General features: G+C 38.8%; 1 protein-coding gene across 1 annotated transcript; it reads right to left on the reverse strand.

Annotated features, from left to right (window-relative positions):
* Positions 1–1442: 1442 nt before the first annotated feature.
* On the reverse strand, positions 1443–15983 carry LTV1 (LTV1 ribosome biogenesis factor). The gene is made up of 11 exons (XM_044247415.1): positions 15828–15983; positions 14512–14643; positions 12272–12445; positions 8225–8312; positions 6653–6791; positions 6046–6301; positions 4530–4657; positions 3129–3268; positions 2803–2855; positions 2411–2611; positions 1443–2294 (listed from the first exon to the last, which is right to left on the reverse strand). Exons 1-11 carry the CDS (start codon positions 15828–15830, stop codon positions 2184–2186), a joined length of 1425 nt encoding a protein of 474 aa, XP_044103350.1. The 5' UTR covers positions 15831–15983; the 3' UTR covers positions 1443–2183.
* Between the last annotated feature and the right edge of the window lie 7023 nt (positions 15984–23006).

A 23006-nucleotide genomic window follows, 5' to 3' on the forward strand; every position in this document is an offset into this window, starting at 1 on the left:
AAGCAATTCTTTGGTGAAATCTCTTCCCTATCCATTCATTTACATACCACCCAGTAATCATTTACCAAATGCCAGGAACTATTGGCATGGGGATAAAGCAGTAAATAAAAATTACCTGCCCTCAGTTTGTTCTGAGAGAAGACTGAATAACAAGATACAGCTCAGATGGCAAAATTGCCATGGAGACCACAAAGCAGGGAAGAAGCTTAAAAAATGCAAGGGAGAGATGTTGCCATCTTTACATGCTCAGGTGAAAGTTTATAGTGGAGGTGACAACTGAACACCAACCCTGAGGACACATAATTTGCACTAAGAGCAGTTCAGGGGGAAAGTAAATACCTAGACCCTCATTTCCGTGGTCCTTCTGAGTGACTTGGTGTTGCTAGTTAGATTTTGCTGTAAACACCCTGCCTCCTGAGAAGATGCAGTCCATGAAGGCAAAACCTTCTTAATGCTCTGGACTTCCAAACATTTGCCAGGGTCTTATGTTAAGTTCCTAACCATTGTTAGAGACAACTCAAGCTGTAAATACTCCAAAATTCTACAGAATAATTCAGAATATGTAAAGTTTGTTTTCCAGAATAAAATTAAGATCTTTAAATCTGGAGGATAGCCTGTCTAAATCACAATAATGCTTTGGTAAAACACATGGCTCATAATTACCTTTCCTTGACTGCAAAATATATAATGTGCTGATTTAAACCCTTTGTATAGGCGAAGTGACATTAGAAGTTCCTAAGAAGGAATTTGAATAGCATCTAGTCAAAATAATATTCCAAGTCTTTAAGATTCTTGCTGGTTTTAAGAACCTTCAGCTGAGAGAGCTACCAAAATAAATGGTCAACCTTCTCAGGATTTAATACATTCACAATACTAACATAAACCATCATTTGACCCTTTGCTTCTAAAGATCAGCATTTAAATATATACTCCCCAGTTAGATTCCACTTCTATAATGACAGGCTCTTCAGCTGAGTTTTTTGTAGCAATGCCAGTTGAATACCTAATGCTACTGTTTTTCACTCTTAAAAATCCTGGAATACTTAGATTTGTAATTTAAGACAAAGAGAACAAGGTAATACCCACCAACTTTGGAAAAGTCATATTCAAATCAATTATAGAAGACACTTTCTAATAATTTAGTTATCAAATACAGCTCACCAGCTAAAAATGGTTCTGCCTCAGCCATTCTGTTCCCAACTCAGACCAACAGTGTCCAGTTTTTGTTTTTTGTTCTTCCCCAGAACAGTCAGATAGCAACACATTAGTCATGGACACATGAACAAGGGTCATTAACAACTTGTCTGTTGCAAGGGAGTCACAGTTTACCAAATAATTAACAATTGTGATGCCGTCATTGCTTGAACCTTGAAAAAGTTTACAGGGGAAAAAAAAAACAACCCAAAACACACCAAACAAACCTCACCAAAAAACAAGAAAAATTTCAATTACATCTTTTAATCAAATATGAATGGTTCCAAGCATTAAATAATGTTGAAAAGACAAACTTTCTAGTTTAAACTAAAGTAAATATTTCTGATTTTGAGCCAGGTACTCATTGAAGCCAAGGACATTTTCTTGATTTCTGCTTCTGCTTCCTGTCTTTGCTCTTCCTAAAATCCAAAAGTAAGTCATCCAGTAACTGAGTCCCAACAATCCTAATACTCAATTTTACCATCCTTTGCATACAGCAGGGGGAAACTTAGTTCCTACCAGTGGAATCTCCTCAGGAAAACTGTTAAACCACTCAGAATTTCAAAATGGAGTTTAATGGGGTCACTTTTCTACATATAGCAAATTAAACCACTTAACTCCTGAAAAGGAGTGGAAAGGTTTCAAAGAACTATTTGAGAACATCTGCAAAAGACAGCTGGGACAATCATACAAATAAATGAAGAATACACCAATTCCATTTATGTTATGAAGATGTTTTCCTTAAACTCATCCAAACATTTCACATTTGTGAAATCATTTATTTCAGAGCAAATTCTAAGCTTATAATATTAAGTTTTAAAAATGTTACAATATTTACAAGACAGATGGCAGAGAAAACCTGGTGGTATAAATACCTGCCAGTAAAAATGGCAGATTAAATAATTTTATCTCTTTGAAGATCCTTGTTCAATACTGAACATAACGAGGAGCCCCAGGGGGGAAGGCACCTTATCCCAAATGTTCTACTGTCATAGTTTAAGCCCCTCAACATTCTTCTTCAAGTTTAAGAGCTCCTGTTCCTGCCTTCTTTTTTCCAGCTTGAAGGCTAATTTGTTAGCTTTCTTCTCCACTCTCCGTTCCTGTGTAAGAACACATTAGCGTTACTCAAATCTTTAAACTGATGAAGATTAACTTTACAGAAGAAAATTTCCACGACCACCCCCCTGCTACAAGCTCTTTGTACATCTCCCATTACCTTGCGCTCTTCTTTTATAGCTTGCTTCCTTGCTTTTTTATCTTCTTTGCTTTCATTTTTAGATCGAGGTTGGGTTGACACCTTTGGCAGATCACTGCCATTAATCATCTGCATTCGTTCAACTTGTTTTGCTGTGAGTCCTTTCTTAGGTAAGACATTGAGAGGTATTCCTGTTTTAGAAGATATTTGGATTTGTTTGGGCTGAAATAAAGATAAAATCATACTAAGGTCATGTCCCATTCCTATCAAAAAACAGTTCACTAATGACATAGTTCTTGCTTTTTCTAATAGTGCTGCCAGCCACGAAGGGATATAGCCACTGTGAGAAAATAATTTGCACATGCCATTACCTGCATTGCGTACTTCAAAGAGCTCAGGACCCTAGGACTTACCTTTGGTTGATACTTGATAAGTTGTGGATGGTTATATAAATTTGAGTATGTACCTTTAAAAAAAAAAACAAACATGTACCATGAGTATACTTTCAATTCAGCAAAGCATTACTGAGTTCCTACTATATCCCCAACTTTGGTGTTTTCATAGTTCAAAATAATGGAGTGTCTCTTCTAAATGTTTTTAAATTGTTTGCAACTTAGTAATGGGAGTATTACGTCTTCCAAATCATTTTCACAAAGCACATACATTTTCAAATAATTGATATGCTTAATACTTAAAAAAACTCTACCTTTTGCAGTAAAATGGACACTACAATACTTACTACAAATAGATTCACAATCCCACTTCTCTTTGGCTTCTTCAAGAACTACAGTAATAACCTCTTCCTCCTCAGACCCATCAAGTTCATTCATTAACAAGTCCTGATCCTCGAAGGGTTCAAGAGTATTCAGTTTTACACAACTTGTGGTTGAGTTTTCAAAAATGGAGACAGAAGAGGGGAAAAAAAAAGATGCATTATTATACTGTTACTAAAGGTGTACTTGAAAGCTATGGAAACATAGCATTTAAAAAAATCCTAGCTCTCCCCAGTCCCAACTTGACCCTCCAGCACATTCATCCCACTGACAGAAAAGGGATCTTTGCAGGGTTCTAATACAAGAACAAGATGGCAACTTTCCTAAAAAAAAAATTTTTTTTTTTAAAGCCTCAAGAAGTATTCCCCAGGGCACCTGGGTAGCTCAGTTGCTTAAGTGACTGCCTTCAGCTCAGGTCATGATCCCAGAGTCCTGGGACTGAGTCCTGCATTGGGCTCCCAGCTCCATGGGGAGTCTGCTTCTCTCTCTGACCTTCTCCCCTCTCATGCTCTCTCTCATACTCTAATAAATAAAATCTTAAAAAAAAAAAAAAAAAGTATTACCTGATCTGTCTCTTCAAAGTAGTCACATATCTACTCAAAATACATAGCCCTTGTCCTACTGTAGAATCTGCAAACAACGGTAATCGTGGAGTATCAGACCCTTCCAGCAAATGTAAACACCTCATTAGTTTCTTACAGAAAAATCACCTCAATATGGATGCTGAGCTGATTTGTCAAGTATTTGGCTGTAAAATTATGCTAATATGGCTGGAGAAACAAACTCTTATCTTTCTATGTGCCATAAATACCAACTCAGAATACCTGGCATTTTAAGAAGATGAAAAGAGTGTATATAATTAGAGGTCAGACTAACTTTTCAGCCAAAGAGGCTAAAAAGCACCACCTCACTCTCCAAGTGGAATGTGACCTTACACCCCTAATTCTAACCCTAGCTCTTCCACTCTGACTCTTAGGTGAGAGCAATAGAGGAAGTGGTTCTCAGGAGGTTCCCATTTGTTACAGTTAGCTTCAGAATCATAACATCAAAATGTGAGTCAAAACTGATGGAAAACATACAATTTTCTTCTTTTTCAAGATTTGTTAGAAAGTGAGAGAGCACAAGGAGGGGGAATGGCAGGCACAGGGAGAAACAGGCTCCCTGCTGAGCAAGGAGCCTGATGTGGAACTTGATTCCAGGACCTGAGCTGAAAACAGCTGCCTAACACACTGGGCCACCTAGGAGTCCCCAGACATACCATTTTCTTAATATAGATTGTGACTGGGTAATTTTCTAGATTCAGATGTCCAAATACAGACTTTATTTAAAAATGCAAAAAAACAAGTAAACAAGAAAAGTCATCGTACTTCTCTGCCTTCTCTTTGTAGTAGTCATTCAAGACTTCCTCTAAGCGATTGCTGTCTACTTGAATGCAACCTTCCAATTCAGCATTATCCAGAGCTCCAATTTCATCATCATCATATTGCTCATAAAACTTGAATGCAGAGAAAAAAGATGCCACGAAAATTAATGTATTAAGACTAAACATTTAAAATGTTATTTTTATGTTCTTTTTTTAAAGATTTTATTCTTTTAAGTGATATCTACACCCAAAGTGGGGCTCAAGTTCCCAACCACACGATTAAGTCACATGCTTCATCAACTGAGCCAGCCAGGAACCCTGATTTTTACATTAATTTTACTGCTTCACAGTACTTAAGCACTACCTTGGATATCATAGCTACCGTTACAATATTAGCAGGGATTAGCACCATGACAACAGAATGTGAAAAACATTCTACCCAGTACTTTAAGACCTACATTTAGCCTAAAAATAGGCTGCCATTTTGGGGGGAAAGATTTATTTATTTTAGAGGGAGAAAGAGCACAAGCAGGGTGAGGGAGAGATAAGAGAGAGAGAATCTCAAGCAGACTCCCTGCTGAGCGCAGAGCCCAGCTCAACTTGGGATCGTGACCTGAGCTGAAATCAAGAGTTGGACACTTAAGTGACTGAGCCACCCAGGTGCCCCAAATTAATAGGAAAGTGCAAGGCAATCATTCTGTTCAGCTTAGAGAACAAAGCTACCTAGAAATCTTTACCTCGGAATATTTTACAGATGCTTTCAAATTCACTGATTATTTGAAGTAAAAGACCATATACCTAAGCAGTCTCCTTTAAATGTACATTATTTCAGGGATGTCTGCCTGGCTCAGTAGGTAGGGCATGCAACTCTTGATCTCAGGGTGGTTGAATTCAAGCCCCAGAGTGGGCTTGCAGCCTACTTAAAAAAATAAAATAAAAAATAAATAAAATTTCATTCTTGTTTAGATGTATACTGTATTTCTAGAATGTTGTTAAGGGTAAAAAGGGGGTGATGGTGACTCCTGAAGAGTGAAGTTATCTGTAATAGTTTGCCTGCTAGTACTTAGTGAAAAGGTAGCAAAATTAGAATCCTTTAAATTCACCTTGAAGGAAACCATTCATTCATTCATCATTTACTGAATGCTTTGAATTCTTATCATATGCCAGACACCATGTTAGACCTTGGGATATGTCAGTGAGCAAACACACACAAAAAACTGAAGGCAGTGGAATTTTGTTTATGCTCAGACCAATGCTTGAGGAAAACAGCATAATCTTGGGGACTGGAGTCAGAGGTTCAGAATCAAAATGTCAAATCTCTCTGAAGAAAGTCCAGAGATTACATTAGTCATCTCTGACCTATATGCATTCTTTACAGAATTAAAACTAGGATGGTTTTATGGTCTGCTTTAATAAGACATAAGCTCTTTCTAATGCTGAAAGTTCTGGTTTTGAGTTCTAAGGTCATATGAAATTTACCAGGAACTTGTATTAAAAGGCCTCTTATCTGGGGACCTTACCTTCTCAAATCTCTCATCATGAAGAGTCAGCTGTTCATTTCTCCTCATGACTGAGGATGTTATAGAATATTCAGTAAAGCGGCTTTTTGTTTCCTCTTCCCAGAATAAGTGATTTTCTACAGTCCCAGGAGATTTTCCAGGGATAGACATGGTCTCATCTGATGAGCCCGCAGAGCCATAGTTATCGTCATCACCACCTCTTTCCTTCTCATCATCCATGTCTTCCCACTCACTGTCATCTTCGGCCTCAGATTTCCTAAGCCAGAGTCATAAATTAACTGTCAAAACAACTTGAGAAACAACAGAACCAAATGACTTTACACAACTAAAATTTGAGGGTATTTCAGGGAGGATTCCTGTTTAGGCAGGAACAGCTGTGCTGCTTGACCTGTCTGGTATGGCTGGAAAAGTAATAAACCAGCAATCAGGCAAGTTGGACTTTAGCCCCACCTATTGTTGGTTTGTAAAGACCTCAAGTTCCACATTATCTGCTCTGAAATACAGAAGTCAAACACTAAATGCTCTAAAAAACTGGTTCCAGTTAGGTACCATTCTACTGAAGAAGCAACAGTCAGGTCATCCCTGATTCAAAAGAAACCACACGTACTGTGTATCTGTTCCATTTTCTTCTGTTGCCTTATTGGCCTGAAGAATAAAATCATCTTCAAGCAGATTATCTGGATTATCAAAGTCAAAATCATCATCAAGGGCTGCAACAATGTCAGGATCAAAATCCAGCCGAGGTCCTAGAAGGAAAACAAAAAGTGAGCAGTAATTCCTAAGAAAACATGATTCCTTCACTTACCATAACTGAGTACCTATTACCTAAACTGATTTACTTACTATTAACTGAGTACCTATTATATGCTGCATTCTACTTAGGTATAGAGAATTAAAAAATGATTAAAAACTTCAAGTTTGGTCTAGCGAGGAACAGAGAGGGACGACTATAAGAAAATAAAATAGGGGGAAAATAACACCTCTGGTTTTAGTACCCAATTGTAAAAACCCTTGCATTATAGATCTGCAAAATTATACTGTGTCTACTTAGTAAAAATCAAGGTTTTCACCTGCAAGAAGAATCTGAGCTTTAAATTCACCTATTAGAAGTAACCCAAATTAAGCATGTGTAGCTTGGTGAACTGTTTTTCCAGCCTAGGAGATTTTAATAAATCCCAAAACTGTTTCTTCAGCCATGGTCTTGTGTAAAAACAGAATCCACATAATACTTCAAGTTCAACTTTGTAAACCGACATGCTTCCAACATCCTTCATAACATGGTCACTGCTTGACTCTCCAGCCTCATTTCATATTAATTCTTACCACTCTAGGGATGCTAAAATGTGATTTCCTACTCATGTTCTCTCAATTCTGCACATACAGTTTCCTTTTTGGAATATTCTCTCCTCCCCACCCTACCCTCCTTTATCCACCTACTTTCTACCTAAGAAATTAATTTAGACACCATTTTCTCCAGGACACTTTTCCATTAACTAACCATTATTTATTCATTTGAACTGTAATCGTAATTTCCTATTTATTGACTATCCTTCCCAATTGATGATATATTCCTTGAGGTCAGGGATTATGCTTTATTCTGATTTAACCCGAGACCCCATCATGGAGTGCTAACTCAAAAATCTACAAAATGAATAAAAGAATGACTGCTATGTGGCAAATATTGCTTAATAATTAACCAAACATCACTTCTGTGTTTGTTCTAAAATACAATGAAATACTACAAAAAACCCAACAAACAAACCAAAACACTCCAAACAATTTTTCAGTTTATCTAGAACAGATGATAAAATGGACTTCTATAAAATATTAGACTCTATGGAGAAATTCTGAAAGCAAATGAAGTCTATACATATGTTAAGGCTAAGCTAATACTGTTGTTTCCTCTTTAAAAGGTTAGGTCAAAGTTAAAATTCCCCTACTTGACCTTCAAAACCAATTTTCCCACTTCACTCTCCAAACAGAAACTCTATAGACTAAAAACTTGACGGCAATAAAAAAGGAATCCCGATCACTCATCCCTTCTGAATAATCTCTAATCTAAATTCAGACATCTCAATTGTTTTAACACTTTATTAGAGAGAGAAAAACTCCCATTGGTAAACTTTCCTTTTTGTAAAACATATCAAGTCACTTGAAAAGCTTAAGAAATTAAGCACACCTGAAACAGGAGCTGCTTTATTCAACAATCCAACATCTTCCTCAAACTCTGATGCAAATACCGATGAAGGCAATTTAATTCCCGTGGTCTTGAAAGAGAAATTACACAATGGTTAGATTGAGAAATACTTTTGACCTACTATACTGGATTGAAGTGTCCTCCCCAAAATTCATGTCCACCCAGCAGCTCAGAATGTGACCTTATTTGGGAACAGGATCCTTGCAGATGTAATTAGTTAAAATGAGATGACAGTGGATAACGGTGGGCCCTAATTCATAAAGACTGGTGTGTCCCTGTAACAAGGCCATGTGATGACACAAAGACACACGGGGAGAATGCCACATGAAGACGAGAGCAGACTGGAGTGATGGATCTACAAGCTGAGGAAGATAAGGGATTGCTGGCAGCCACTGAAAGTGAGGAGATAGGTGAAGGACACTGTTCTTGCCCCGAGCCCCCACAATGGAAGCAACACTGCGGAAAGCTTACCTTCAGACTTCTGGCCTCCAGAACTGTGAGAATAAATTTCTGCTGTTTTAAGCCACCCAGTGGTAAGGTGTGGTAATTTGTTTCAGCAGTTCTCGGAAACGAATACAACTAAGTTCTGCCTTCTCACTCACTTGTACTCCAGTAAAATATTTGAAACTTGTATATCTTATCATCCTTTCACAAACGGATTCCCTGGAATACTTCACAAAGCCTCCTCCAGCACATTACTCCATTTAATCCTTGTGGGATATCTGCATGCGATAGTCAATAAAAGCTAAGAAAGGTCAAATGCCATGCCTGCCTGAAACTGGTCATTAAGTGAGGTTCTGGGATTCAAATCCAGGTTTTGTAATGCCACTCTCCTCAAGTTTCAAAATTTAACCTTATCCCTTGTAAAATGAGATAACATGCCAATCTCTGGTAAAGGCACAGCATTTCTCTGAATTGGCCATCTTAAATCCTGGGGTGGTCATAAATCATTTCTCTCCATCTCCATAGCCCTTTCAACTCTCTTGTGTACTGTGATTGCACGTAAGTCTTTTGGGCACTATCGTACTCATGGCTAACCAAGACACAGATTATTACCACCACTGTTTAGACAGTCTGTACCTAATCCAACCTTCTTATCACTTCCAGATTAAAACTCCTTTATTTTGTGACCTTCTTGAACTTTTAACAGGTTTTGATTTTTCACTCCTGATTTTCAAAGTCTATACAATCAAGGCCTACTTACTATTCTATACATCCAAATTTATCACTATTACTTAATAATACTGCATCCATGTAAATCACATCCAGTTCCTCACATCATGGAATAATTCAAAGTGATTTATGGAGCACACATATGCCAGACACTATGATCCACACTACTACCTATGTCCCTTCTGACTGGAATGTTTCCTTCCTATTTCAATACAACCCACCCTTTAGGGCCCAAATCAGTTCCTCCCTCCTCCATGAAGCACTTCTTGACCACTCTTCTAGAACTTTCCTTTGGGTAAATCCCTTCATTCTTCACACCATACACAATACACCTCAGTATGTGCTGGCACATATTTTCTGACTGGTCCTTATGCTTTAGTGTGATCTTATCAACCAGTTACCAATGTAAGGGTTACCATGTTACCTATCTCTTGAACCTCACCATCCACCTCATCCTCGGTCTAGAAGCAGGCACAAAGCTGAGATGTATGTTCTTACTGGCTCACACAGCATGTGGAATTGGAAGCTTCTGAGGAGCACGATTGAAAAGCTATGTAGAGGAATGCACAGCCAGCAAACTTAGCTTCCAAAATGTGTTTCTTGGGGGCATAAGCACAGCAAAAGATCTGGTTTTCCATTATAATGTTGTTGTTGGGTTTTTTTTTTTTTTTTAAGAGTTTTAGTGAGAGGGAATTAATGTAACCATACAATTCAGCCAATTAAAGTACACAATTTAATTTTGGGTATATTATTAAAAATTACAAAATACGCAATTTTGTTTTGCTGTGTTTTTTGTTTTTGAGAGGAGAAAGAGAGAATGCACATGCACTAGCAGGGAGGGGGGAAGCAGGGGGAAAGAATTCCAAGCAGGCTCCATACTCAGTTCAGAGCATAACGTGGGCTCCATCTCACAATCCTGAGGATCGTGACCTGAGTCGAAATCATGACTGAGCCACCCAGGCATCCCACTGCTTTGCCTCGTTTTAAAAATATTCTGTGATTATCTATCCTTGGATTGTACGGTTATTTAAAAAAGGAAGGATCAGTTTGTGTTTAGTAAATTTACCTTTGGCGATCTTTATCAAATCTTGAAAAACAGTCAAAAGAACCATACACAATTCAGTTTAGATAGTGACTACTTTTTAAAAAAGAAATGTTTTTTACTTGCAGTAGTTCTGAACTCTGTTGAGTTTGCCCAACTGCTTTCTACCATGTTGGTACCTGCTTTTTTTCATGTGACAGTTGGACTGCTTATTTCTGTACTGCTTTATTTTGTTTCTAGGGTTTATTCAATATTTCTGGTTTACTCAATTTTGGTGGTTTCAAATTACTCTGAAGTGAAAAAAAGCACATGGGACTCATCCATAGTTTTTCATCATACTACAGAAAATGATGGCATTTTTGTTTTTAAACATCACTCTCTCAGCCTTATAAACATCACGGAAGTGTCCATTTAAGAGCCTTTTTGTATTAAAAAGCCAACTAAATAGTGATTATCTTTACCCAAAATGAATTAATGATTAAAAGCTAATCTTTCAAAAGCCAATACAATTCAGCCAGAAGAATCTTGTAACTTCATTAAGACTTATCTCCCTAAGATAAAGTTGAACAACTATTGGACACTCTCCCCTCCCTGAGCCTTGGAAGGAGGTGAGCCTCTAAGATACACATCCTACTCCTGATAGTGTCACCCAGGGAAAGAAGAGTACAGAGGCTGGTTGTTATGACAGAGATGTAGGAATGGGATACACAAGCCTTACAAGAGAGCTACAATCTAGGAAGTGAGGGAACAGCTGCATTCATTACCTTCCTTTGGGATAATACCCTGAAACTTAGCCCTTTTGACTTCCCGTAAGCAACAAACTATAGACTGGAGAAGCTATGATTATACTTCCCTAAAGAAAAAAATGCCTAGATCATGAGAGGAGTGGAGGATGAGAAGTAGGAAAAATTGATGCCCTTTTTAGCTCTTTTTTGTTAATAAACCCAATAAATGAGTATCTTCTACTTTTTTTTAAAAAAAGTCCCAGGTAGTACAAAGCTTCACAGGAAAATTTACTGTATACTAATACTAAACAAAAAGATAAAGGCATAAGACATGGGCATCTTTAACATTAACACAGGAAAAAAAAGAGCTTAAATAAATAGTATTAATTTCATATTAAATATGCGCTCTCGTTTATACTCAAAGAAAAAATTAAAATTGACTGCATTTTGGTTGAGAAGAGTAACAGGAACTTCCTTACAATATACTGCTTCTATTCTCTGGGTTAGCCTGCAGCTTTTTACAACTATTAAAGATATGAATATTCTGCAAAAATTAAGTTCTATCTTATGAGACACTTTATGACATTGAATAGTTGTTAACATACACAATGTCATCTGCTTTTCTTCTACTGAAAGGTTCTAACATAACCATAATTATTAGTCAAAATTCTAACTGCGTCAAAGGTTGCTACTTTTTAAAAAGGATTTGAGAGAGAGAGCCCAAGTGCGTGTGAGCAGGGAAGCGGTGGGGGAGAGAGTTTTAAGCGGATTCTGCACTCATCACTGAGCCTGACTTGAGGTCTGATAGCACAACCCTGAGATAATGACCTGAGCCAAAATCAAGTCAGACACTTAACTGACTGCACCACCCAGACACCCAAAGGTGCCTTCTTTTGACAGCTGCCACCAGAGAACAGGCAGCCTACTCTCTCCTGATGGTACATACACATGCACACACATATATAATTTTAAGTACGGCATGGCTTATTTTTGTGTTCTTAAGATTGATACCATTTCTTGCCTCAGTTATCTTGATTTATAAGTGGTTTTCTCATTCACTCTCCCAAATATACTGGTAAGAAGTCTTACTGAAATTACTAAAGTTTCCTCTTTTTCATCTCTTCTTTCAGGTGCACTGGAAGTACTTATGGGAATAAGTTCTGAGGGGCCAGATGGTTCCTTCAGGTGCTGCAGATAGTCATAGTCATCATCAAAGAACACACCATACTTCCTCTGTTCTGCTCGCCTTTCTTCATCATTTATCTAGGATAATAAACAAAATGGAATTAGTGCCTCTTCCAAGCATAAGCCAGAGGAACCTTCCAGTGAACACAGCTTTCAGAACAGGACGCAGATGGCGCAAGAACATTTTGGCTGAGAAAAATGAGACAAAGAATTCTTGATAAACTAAAAAAAAAAAAAAAAAAAAAAAAAAAGCTTCTGAACCCGAGTGCTATATAAAATTTAAATGTAATGAAAACAGTTCCTGCTTCTACATTTCTGTGCAACAATTTAAGACAAGACAGAAAAAAAAAAAAGTAAGTGTTAGTGAGGATGTGGGAAAAAAAGGAACACTTGTGCACTGCTGCTGGGAATATAAATTCGTCAAGTCACTATGGAAAACAGAATGGAGGTTCTCCCCAAAATTAAAAATAGGAATAGCACACAACCCAATAATTCCACCAGTATTCACCTGAAGAAAATGAAAACACTGACTGAAAAAATATATAGACTCCTATGTTTACTGCAGCATTATTTACAACAGCTAAGAAATGAAAGCAACCCAGGTGTCCACTAACAGATGAATGGATAAACGCACACACAAATATTACTTAGCTGTATAAAGAGATCTTGCCATCTGCGACATGGTGGACCTAGAGGGTATTATGCTCAGTGAACTAAGTCAGAGAAAGACAAACATCATATGATTTCACTTATATGTGGCATTTAAAAAAAACAAACAAACAAAACCAAGCAGAAACAGATCCACAGGGGCACCTGGGTGGTTCAGTCAGCTAGCATCTGCCTTCCGCTCAGATCATGATCGCAGGGTTCTGAGATCAAGCCCTGGGTTGGGTACCCTGCTCAAGCAAGGGATCTGTTTCTCCCTCTCCTGCTGGCTTGCTCTCGTGTACACTCTCTCCCTTAAATAAATAAAATCTTAAAAAAACAAAAGAAAAGAAAGAAACAGATCCATACATACAATAAATACAACAAAAAAAAAAGACTGATGGCTGCCAAATAAGGGGGAGGGGATGGGCAAAAGAGGTGGAGGGGAGTAGGAGATACAGGCTTCCAGTTATGTAACGAATAAGTCATGGAAATAAAAGATACAGCAGAGGGAATAGAGCCAATAGTACTATAATAGCACTGTATAGTGACAGGCAGTAACTACACTTGTGAGCACAGTGTAATGTACAGACATGTCAAATCACTATGCTGTACACCTGAAACTAATGTAACATTCTATGTCTAACTATACTTCAATTAAAAAAAAAATTTAAAGCCAAGAAACACACATGGTTTTATCATGTGCTTGGGAGAGTTAACAGACTAAAGGGTCTTGAAAATCAGGTATAATTTCTTGTATTTATATGCAAAGAAACTTCTCAACATACAACACAAACAGGCTTTACTAAAAAGCTAAATATAGCCAAAGTTCTCCAAGACTGTCTTTCAAATTTGCCCACAATAATACTCTGACAATTATCACGTCAACATTTTAAAGGCTTCCTGGCATTTCCTTTCATTTTTTAAATTTATTGGACAGAGAGAGAGACAGCGAGAGAGGGAACACAAACAGATAGTGGGAGAGGGAGAAGCAGGCTTCCCACCTGAGCAGGGAGCCTAAGGCAGGGCTCAATCCCAGAACCCTGGGATCATGACCGGAGCCAAAGGCAGACCCTTAATGAATGAGCCACCCAGGTGCCCCTTCGTGGAATTTTCTAAAGCTAATTCATGAGTTCTAATGTTTTACATTTCATGAGATGAGTGATGAGGACACAAACAGTAACCTGTGATTTTTTGAAATGACAGGATCTTAAGGAATGAAACCAGAGATATGCCCTAAATATCATGCAGAATTGTAACTGGTTTAGTAAATATTTAGTATTATTGTGCAATATTTGCTCATTTAAATATCTCAAATAAAGATGCTTTACTCTCTCAATCCAACGTGCAAGACAAAAAATCAGTACATTTACTAAAAACTTAAATTATAGATTTTGTTACCCAAAAGATCACAGTTGCTGGAGAATAGCAGCTAACAATTTATTTAGGGACTATTGACAGTCTACCTGCAAACTTATCGGCTAACAAACAGGACCTACTTTCTGTGTGGGTAACAGAACCCTCTGAGGTGCAGTTTCATCTGCTGCTAAAGGATCCCGTTGACTCCGGTGGACCAGGTGAAAAGATACAGCTTTCTTCTTTTCTATAAAAGGCTTTTTCTTCCTGTGAGGCTTCAAAGGAACAGAATCAGAACAAGCCATCAAAGGAAACAAACACACACAGACACACACACACAAACCCATAATCCATATACAAACCTCCAGTAAGTTATGTGGAGGATCAACAGATTTCTAAAACTTACATTTTTATGATAGGCAACATTAACAATGTTCAACAAAATCTGTAGTTACCTTCCTTCAATGTACATTTGATGGCACTTACTGTGCTAAACTTTTTTCTAAATTTAACTTTATTTTTTTTCAGTGTTCCAAAATTCATTGTTCACTGGGTCACCAGACCCAGTGCTCCACACAATACGTGCCCTCCATAATACCTACCACCAGGCTCACCCTACCCCAACTCCGCCCCCCTCCAAAACCTTCAGTTTGTCTGGGTGCTGCGGATACAGCAATGAGGTCAGAGTCCCTATGCTTATCAAGCAAATCACCAAAGAAATTATTTTAAGTAAGGAAGACAGCGATCTGCAAATGTCTGAAGATTACTTTATACTGCCAGCTCAGAGAAGGTCCCTGACAGGCTGAAGCAGAAGGACAAATAACCTGCCACAGTTAAATCTGGGGAAGACCATTTCAGGCAGTGACACACCTGTTGCACCGACTATTAAACGAAACCAGGACAACACAGCTTCATTTAAGTAAGATTCATCATCTCTTTCGCCACTCTCGCTACCCTTCCCAACTTGACCTGCTAAGTGAGAAAGCATCATCCCAGGTAAGCAAAGCTTTTTTTTTTTTTTTTTTTTTTTGCTTTGGGCCCAACCTTAGACTCTCCCACTAGTTCCCTTTGCCCAGAGCAAACACAGATGAGCGGACAACTGCCACTCCAACGTCTGGAGAAACCACCCAACTCTCCCTCCGCCCGACGCAGGAAGCACAAGGTGGTGCATTCGTGTCCTGCGTTCAGATTCTTTAGGCCCCTCGGGATAAAGAGGAAGCCATTCTCCTCTGTCCACGCCCCCAAGGAGGCTAGGCTGTGGGAGACGCACTGTAAACGCAAAGTATGCCCAGGGTGGTGTGGGTGATCATACCCAGGCACTGGGCCGCGAGCCCCCTCCCCGCACCTGCGGAGCAGCCCTCCCAATCCCCGCCCTCAGCAGCCACTCGCACCAGAAGAACCAGCCTGGCCGTCAGCAAGACCAGAGCGCCCCGTCCCCGAGACAACAAGACGTGCTCACCATGTTGCAGCCGTGCGACGCTGGCCCCAGACAAGGGCGACGACAGCACCCTCCCTGCTACCACACGAACGCTGCGAGGCCCGGCTGCCGGCAGCGTCCTTAGGCCGCACCACACGTGCAACGCCGGGATCCGGACAGGAAGTTAAGCGCAGACCGTGGAAATGGGCCAATCGCCGAAGAGCTGGAGGGGTCGCGGACGGAAGTTACCCGCAGCTCTCATCGTCCAACGCTCGCGAGAAGCTATTGGGAGGTGGGGCTGTTTTCACCACCGGGAGGGCGGGGTTTTTCGGGCCAAAATTAAGTAAGTTGGGAAACGGATTTGTGGGCGCTTTTGTGGCGGTGAGGAGCGAAGCGGGGTTGCTGTTTCTGAGGGGAACTTGCTTTTGTAGCGCCCTCTACCGAGAACAGAGGCGACGTATCTAGCATCCCCAATGACAATTGTATGCGCACACACACACACACACACACACACACGGTGTCCACCCTCCGGGGTCACTGAGGTACCGTCTCTTAGGGGCTGGCGGGGAATTGGTTGCCTTAGCAACGGAGGATCAAGGCCTCGCTATTCTAGGCTGCACCATACTTAATCAGGTGTTTGTTCAAAGATTGGGTGAACAACCCCCCTGAGATTCTGTTGACAGTAGAGGCATTTCAACCAATAAAATATATTTGGAATCTCTTTGGTGTTTGCATACCTTATCTTATAAGGAGGATACTAATGTTTATTTTCTTCCAAGTCATTCGTCCAACGGTTTAACGTGGTTTAAGCAAATAGGCTATAATCGACCCTTCTTAGGAAGGTTTCAGTCAGGTGTTGGCACGTTCTCATAACTTCCGTGGCAAAAGAGGGTGGTAATGCCTTCATGGTTAAATCAGCAGATCTTTCCTCAAATTGGTGTTTCCCCTTTCCAATCTCTGGCCTCTTCCAAATGTCTGAGTTATCTTGGACTGCGTCTTTATGTCGTCCTATTAATTACCTCTATAGATATTTGTGGAATATTACTCTTTTATTACAAAAACTTATGGAAACAATTTAGATTAGGAAAACAAATTGTCTTGGATGATGCTTTCTAAGAGATATTATACCTAACACTCCTTTGTGCAGGACGTTGAATATGGTTAAGCTCTGTGAGGGCAGGTTTTGTTTTGTTTTGATTGGCTTTATTTACTACTGTGTCTATCTATCCTCAGGGCCTAGAATAGTGCCTGGTACATATACTCAATATTTGTTTAAATGAATTAATGTGTTGGCACTTTACCTGATTCATGTTTTCATGATTCATGTCAAGGAGAATCATGTTTGCCTTACCAGAGAGGCACTATATCCAGTATCTTACAAATACTAAAACTGAGGCACAGAAAAGTTACTAACTTTCTCAAGGTCACACAGCCAGTAAATGGCAGAGTAGGGATTTAGACAAGCCTCACTAGAGCCTAAGCACCTGAATAATGCTTGTGTGTTTTTTTTTAAATTTTGAGTAACATTCCGTTACTGTATATATTTGCTGATCTAATACTAACACTAACACATTGCATTCACTGTACTCATGATGTCATTTAATTTCTTTGATAAACCTGTGGTTAGATGACAGTTAGCTGATCTTAGAGAGCCTGGACTTCAGAGCACTGAAGTGACTTGCCTAAAGTCACACAATAAATGGAAAAGTTTAGATGTGCAGGCTGTCAGTCTCGTCAGGGAGATCACACCCTTCACCATGTACTACAATGCCTCCATAAGGCAGGCAGCCAGCAAATTCTGTCCATTCTACCTTTTAAATATCCAAAGGTATCACCACATTACTCCTTTTATCAAATTTGTCATTTTTAGTACTCTTATTCAATCATGTCATTTTCCTATATAAAAACTTACAATGCCTACCCTTTGGCCTCAGGATAAAGTCTAAATTTGTTTCCATGGCAGCCAACAGTTTCTCTCATCTGGCTTCTACCCATCAATTTAGCATCTTGTCTCCTTCTCCCAACATACCACGCTATAACTTAGCCCTATCAAACTGTTTGCAGTTCCCCAATGTACCTAAGAGAGATTGACTTTGCTATGCCCATCTAAAATCTCTTTTTCTCACCTCCCTGTTCTTCAAGTGTTAGTTTAGCCATTTCTGCCTTTAGGAAACTTACACTCTTCCAAACTAGGGCCCACCCCACATGTTCTTGTTGTACCCTGTGATTAGTCTACTCAGATACATCAAATTGTAAATCCATACCATTTTCATCTGTCTTTAGACTCCAACTGCAGTAACCAAGTTGAGGACAAGGATTTTTGTCTTGCCTAATTTACTTCCCCAGGGCATAGCATAGCAAGGACTCAATAAGAATTGTCCTGTTCAAAGTACTTTACATATATTTACCCTTTAAATTCTTAAAGAAGGACTTAGGAGGTTTACTATCATTATCCTTTTGTTATATATAAATTAGAGATTGAGAAACAGAAAGTTAAGTGGACTTTTGCCCAAGAGCACAAAGCCATTAAGGGATGCAGCCAAAATGTGAACTCGGGTGTAGTTTGAGAGTCACACCCTTAACCATTACAATATACCCCATCTCAAAAAGCCAACACATATGATGAGTTGACATGTGTTCAAGCCTATTCTGGATGATATCTATTTATCTGTGAGCTTATTTAATATTTGTTGAATACAATATCTAGAACAATGCATTCATTCATATGGTATATATATATATATATATATATATATATATATATATCTCCCTGTCTTGTCTTAACACAGAAGAACGTTTCCTATCATAAAAACACCCATAACTGGGGTGCCTGGGTGGCTCAGTGGGTTAAGCCTCTGCCTTCGGCTCAGGTCATGATCCCAGGGTCCTGGAATCGAGCCCCGCATCGGGCTCTCTGCTCTGTAGGGAGCCTGCTTCCTCCTCTCTCTCTGCCTACCTCTCTGCCTACTTGTGATCTCTGTCAGATAAATAAAGAAAAAATCTTAAAAAAAAATTAAAAAAAACCCATAACTGAAATATTAGAGTAATGATAATAAATCCAAACCATACTTCTCCTAGAATCTTATTAGTATGCTCTAATAAATGGCATCCACTTCAAAATGGTTAAACAGAATTTTAATAAATTCATTTTAATTTAATTTAATTCCTGGTTTAGTCTAGGCTGTGAAAATTTCATGTTTTCCACGTGAAATGAACATGCCTATTAAAACATGTTTACTGTCTTAGCACTATTTATATCACATTCAGCACTGGTTCTCCGTCAGCATTGCCCAAGGATCCTCAGCACCAGGAAACCAATGTACACAAAAGTGGAGAAAACTTGTTTAAATATAGCCAAACTAACTAGACATGGAAGCAGTAACTCGAGGAATTATAAATTACATGCTTGACAATATTAATGGAGCTAATGGAGGCAGTTAATTTCTAAAAAGGGAGAGAGCATCAGGATGGATGGAGCAGGATGTTCACAGTAGCACTGTTTTTAACAGAGAATAATAAAGCAATTAAAATTCCACTAGTAAAGGAGTCATTGAAAAAAATTAATACTAGGGTCTATCGTGAAGGTGTTCTAAGGAGCTGCAGATCAACATGGACAGTCACTCACTCAGAAAAAAAAAAAGGCAGGTTGTAGAACACCATGAAAATGGCATTTGTTGTTATTGTTAATAATTACAAATAGAAAAACATTTTACACAGAGACATCATAGTGCACTGAAAAATACCTGGTCAATGATGCATCAAACTTCCCCTTCGCAATTTTCTACAAGGAGCTTGCTTGTAAGAACTTTAGATGTCTAGTGTATATATTTTTTCATTGTTTACAATTATTTACATTGTTTTATATATTTTGTTGTTTAGTATTTGTAGTAAGGATTTGAAGTGTTGCATTTGATGTCTAGAAAATGTAAAGATACTTGAAAACCAAAGTAGGGGCACCTGGCTTAGTCCATAGAGCATGTGACTCTTGATCTCTGGATTTTGAGTTTGAGACCCCATGTTGGCTGTAGAGATTATTTTAAAATAAAATCTTTAAAACAAAAACCAAAAAACAAAAAAGATGGGACAGGTTAGATACTAATGCAATCAGGTTCAAAAAATATTGTTCGAGGCTAATTTTTTAATGATAAACCCATGACTCTCATACATATGCATAAAGTGAGCACGTCAAGATTTTATACAGCACATTGTTAACGAGGGGAACATAGGACATTATAATATTTCAGAGGACAATCCAAAGAAGAGAAACAGTTATAGAGCAGGAATATTGAGAAGAATGTGCAAATGGAGAAAAAAACTGGCTTCTTTCCCAATGACCTAGGGAAGGCAATGGAACCTTCACTGGACAGAAATTATGTACGTCTCTGTAGACAAGAATTATTCCACATTCCTGTCAGCTTTTTACAACTTACAAAGTTGTAAAATAGCTTAAAGCAGGGTAAGGTGCACAGTCCTCCTAAACCCAGAACTGGAAGGGTATACTCATCTGAAAATTCATTATTTTCCAATAAACCCAAATTTTCTCCTATAATATTAAATGACAGCAGTAAGAGGTTTGGAGTACTGGCCAAAATTAGTTTGTTTCACTTGGGTTGTGTAACCAGAGGCAAGTGGGCTTCCGTTTACTTACCTGAATGTAAAATGGGAATGTAAAATGCTTACCTTAGAGGAATTGTTGGACTAAATGAGAGAATATGTTATAAATGGTGGGACCTGTGCCTGGCCTGTGCTCAGTGCTCCGTGAAGGTTGGCAATTGTCCACCTTCTAGGTAAGTGTAAGAATTCACTTAACTTCATTGTTGCCTCAGGGTGACCATCTCCTGAAACCAGGGCCCCCAAGCCTCTAGGGATTTGTCAGGGAACATATGCTTTGCTTCAAATCAGAGTCACATCGTAGAATCTGTTAACTTGCATTTTGATCCAACTTGTCCGGTTCCTCGATCTTAATCCTTTTGTTCTCCTTCAAATTCTGGTACGTTCCGGGTCTTTTATACTACATACTTAGATGATTTTACTAGCTTCTAGCCCCCAGTAATTGTATGTTCTTTAAAATTCTTTTTAACGGCACACTCTTCATATTGCTTGGCTTTTTGTTCACCAACTCCTGTTTTTTGAGTCAAAAGTACATACATTTCAGGTGAATACACTTTGGAAATATTAATCCAAGTTATTTTTTTACTGTGCCTTTCTAGTTATAACATGAATTCTGAGTTTTCTTTGGTATGTGTCAGTTATGCTCAATCTAGCTTTGGGCTATTAAAAGCTCACAAATCATTATTAGTTTCCTTTTGAGTGACAATGACACTATTACAACCAGTGAAAACTTTGGTAATTAGCTCATGCATGCCTTTAACTTATGAGCTTAACTCTGTGCTTTCAGCAAATGAGAGAGAAATAAGATCGCCACCATTACTATTTTTAAAAAATGAGAGCGAGAAAGCGCATGAGCACACGGGGTGGAAAGGGGTAGAGGAAGAATCTCAAGCAAGACCTCCCCCCCAAATTAGAAATAATTTGAAGGTTTGAAGGTTTGAAGGGACAGCTGAAGGGCACAGAGCCCACCGCAGACCTCGATCTCATGACCCGCAGATCATGGCCTGAGCTGAAATCAAGAATCGGATGCTTCACCAACTGAGCCAATCAAGCGCCCCAAATTACTACTGTTACTATTGAGCCATGCTCCCTGCTCATTTCATCCGTGAGCTCATACTGGGAATGTGGGTGAGACATTGACCTCTATTTCCTCCATTACTATGTTCCCTGTGCTAATGGTATGAGCGTCTCATTGTGCCGAGTATAATTCTTATGCTTAAAGGGAAGTCTTGTTTGTTTTTTCTTTTTTTTAACATCACGTGGCACTTAGATGTAAACTAACTTCCTCATTTGCGGCTGAATTAAAGAACCAGCCAAGTATTTCACTGCTGAAGTAAAAACAGGTTACGTGCACTTACTGAGATGGTAGATATGTTCACTGTATTGGAGGTAATTGATTTTCAAATACAATTTTTGTTTACAACTTAACCCTCTACAAAAAGCACTACTTCATTTTACTTAAAATTAAGGTAACCAGTAAAACCCAGTTAAATTAAAAAAAATCTCTCTACCTATCTACCTTTCTCTCTCTCTCTCTACCTATCCATCCTCCAAAGCACTCAGATGTTGTGCAAATGAAATGATTTTATGATCTTGGAAACAACGTCAGGTGAAGAAAAAATAGTTTATTAAATTTTCATTGTAATAATTTTAGTCATCAGCTACATTATCTGTTGGGAGGTTTATTCATTTCTACAGTTTGTTACATGTGCTTATGATTCCCAACTTCCTTAATGCAGGCCAGACTTCTACCCAACCTTCAGACTCACACATCCAACTGAATACTATACATCTTTCCACATGTGGATGTCTCAACAAGCAGGCAATTCAAATTGAATTTCATGTGCAAAATTAAATGCCTCTCTGTACCTCCTATTCTCTCCTTCCTGGGCTCCCTGCCTCCCCCACCCCCAGGAGTTACCACCTTACTTTCCTTACTTTCTATTTCAGCACGTGGCATCACTACCATCCACCAAGTTGTCCAAGTGAAAAACATAGGTATATTATTTACTGACAGAGGAAGTTAGTATCTGTCACTTTTCTCCCTAAAAACCTAGAAATGGTTCCTGTGTTTGGCAAAAGACCAAAAACCTTCCCACAAACTTTAGGTTCTTAGCTTTCTCGAGAGTTTTAGGTTTTCTACTATTAGTAACCACTAATAAAGTAGAGTGGTTTAAAGGGCAAAGAGTTCATTTAAAGATTTTTATTCATTCATTTGAGAGAGAGAAAGACAGAGGAAGAGAACAAGCTGGGAGAGGGGCAGAGGAAGAGGGAGAAGCAGACTCCCTGCTGAGCAAGGTGCCTGATGCGGGGCTTCATCCCAGGACTCTGGGATTATGACCTGAGCTGAAGGCAAACCCTTTACCAACCGAGTCATCCAGGTGCCCCTTTATTACTATTATTTTTAATTCAAAGATTTTTATTTATTCATTTGAGAGAGAGAAAGAAAAAGCTGGGAGAGGGGCAGAGGAATAGTAAAGGGCAAAGAGTTCAAAACTCATAAACTGAGCAAACTCATAAACTTGACTTGTGTGTAGATAGCAGCATAAGAGCAAGCACTCCATATAGATGTCTGAGTTGACGTCCAGCAATGAGTTCAATTACAATAGT

The sequence above is a fragment of the Neovison vison genome, chromosome 1 (genome assembly GCF_020171115.1).
Source record: "Neovison vison isolate M4711 chromosome 1, ASM_NN_V1, whole genome shotgun sequence".
Taxonomy (NCBI): domain Eukaryota; kingdom Metazoa; phylum Chordata; class Mammalia; order Carnivora; family Mustelidae; genus Neogale; species Neogale vison.

Excerpts from the sequence above, each read along its gene's own strand:
- LTV1 (XM_044247415.1), bottom strand. Across the intron at positions 12,446-14,511 it reads TTCTGTTACCCACACAGAAA|ATAAATGATGAAGAAAGGCG; the intron begins GTAGGTCCTGTT and ends TTATTATCCTAG. Across the intron at positions 6,302-6,652 it reads GAAAATGGAACAGATACACA|GAAATCTGAGGCCGAAGATG; the intron begins GTACGTGTGGTT and ends ACTCTGGCTTAG.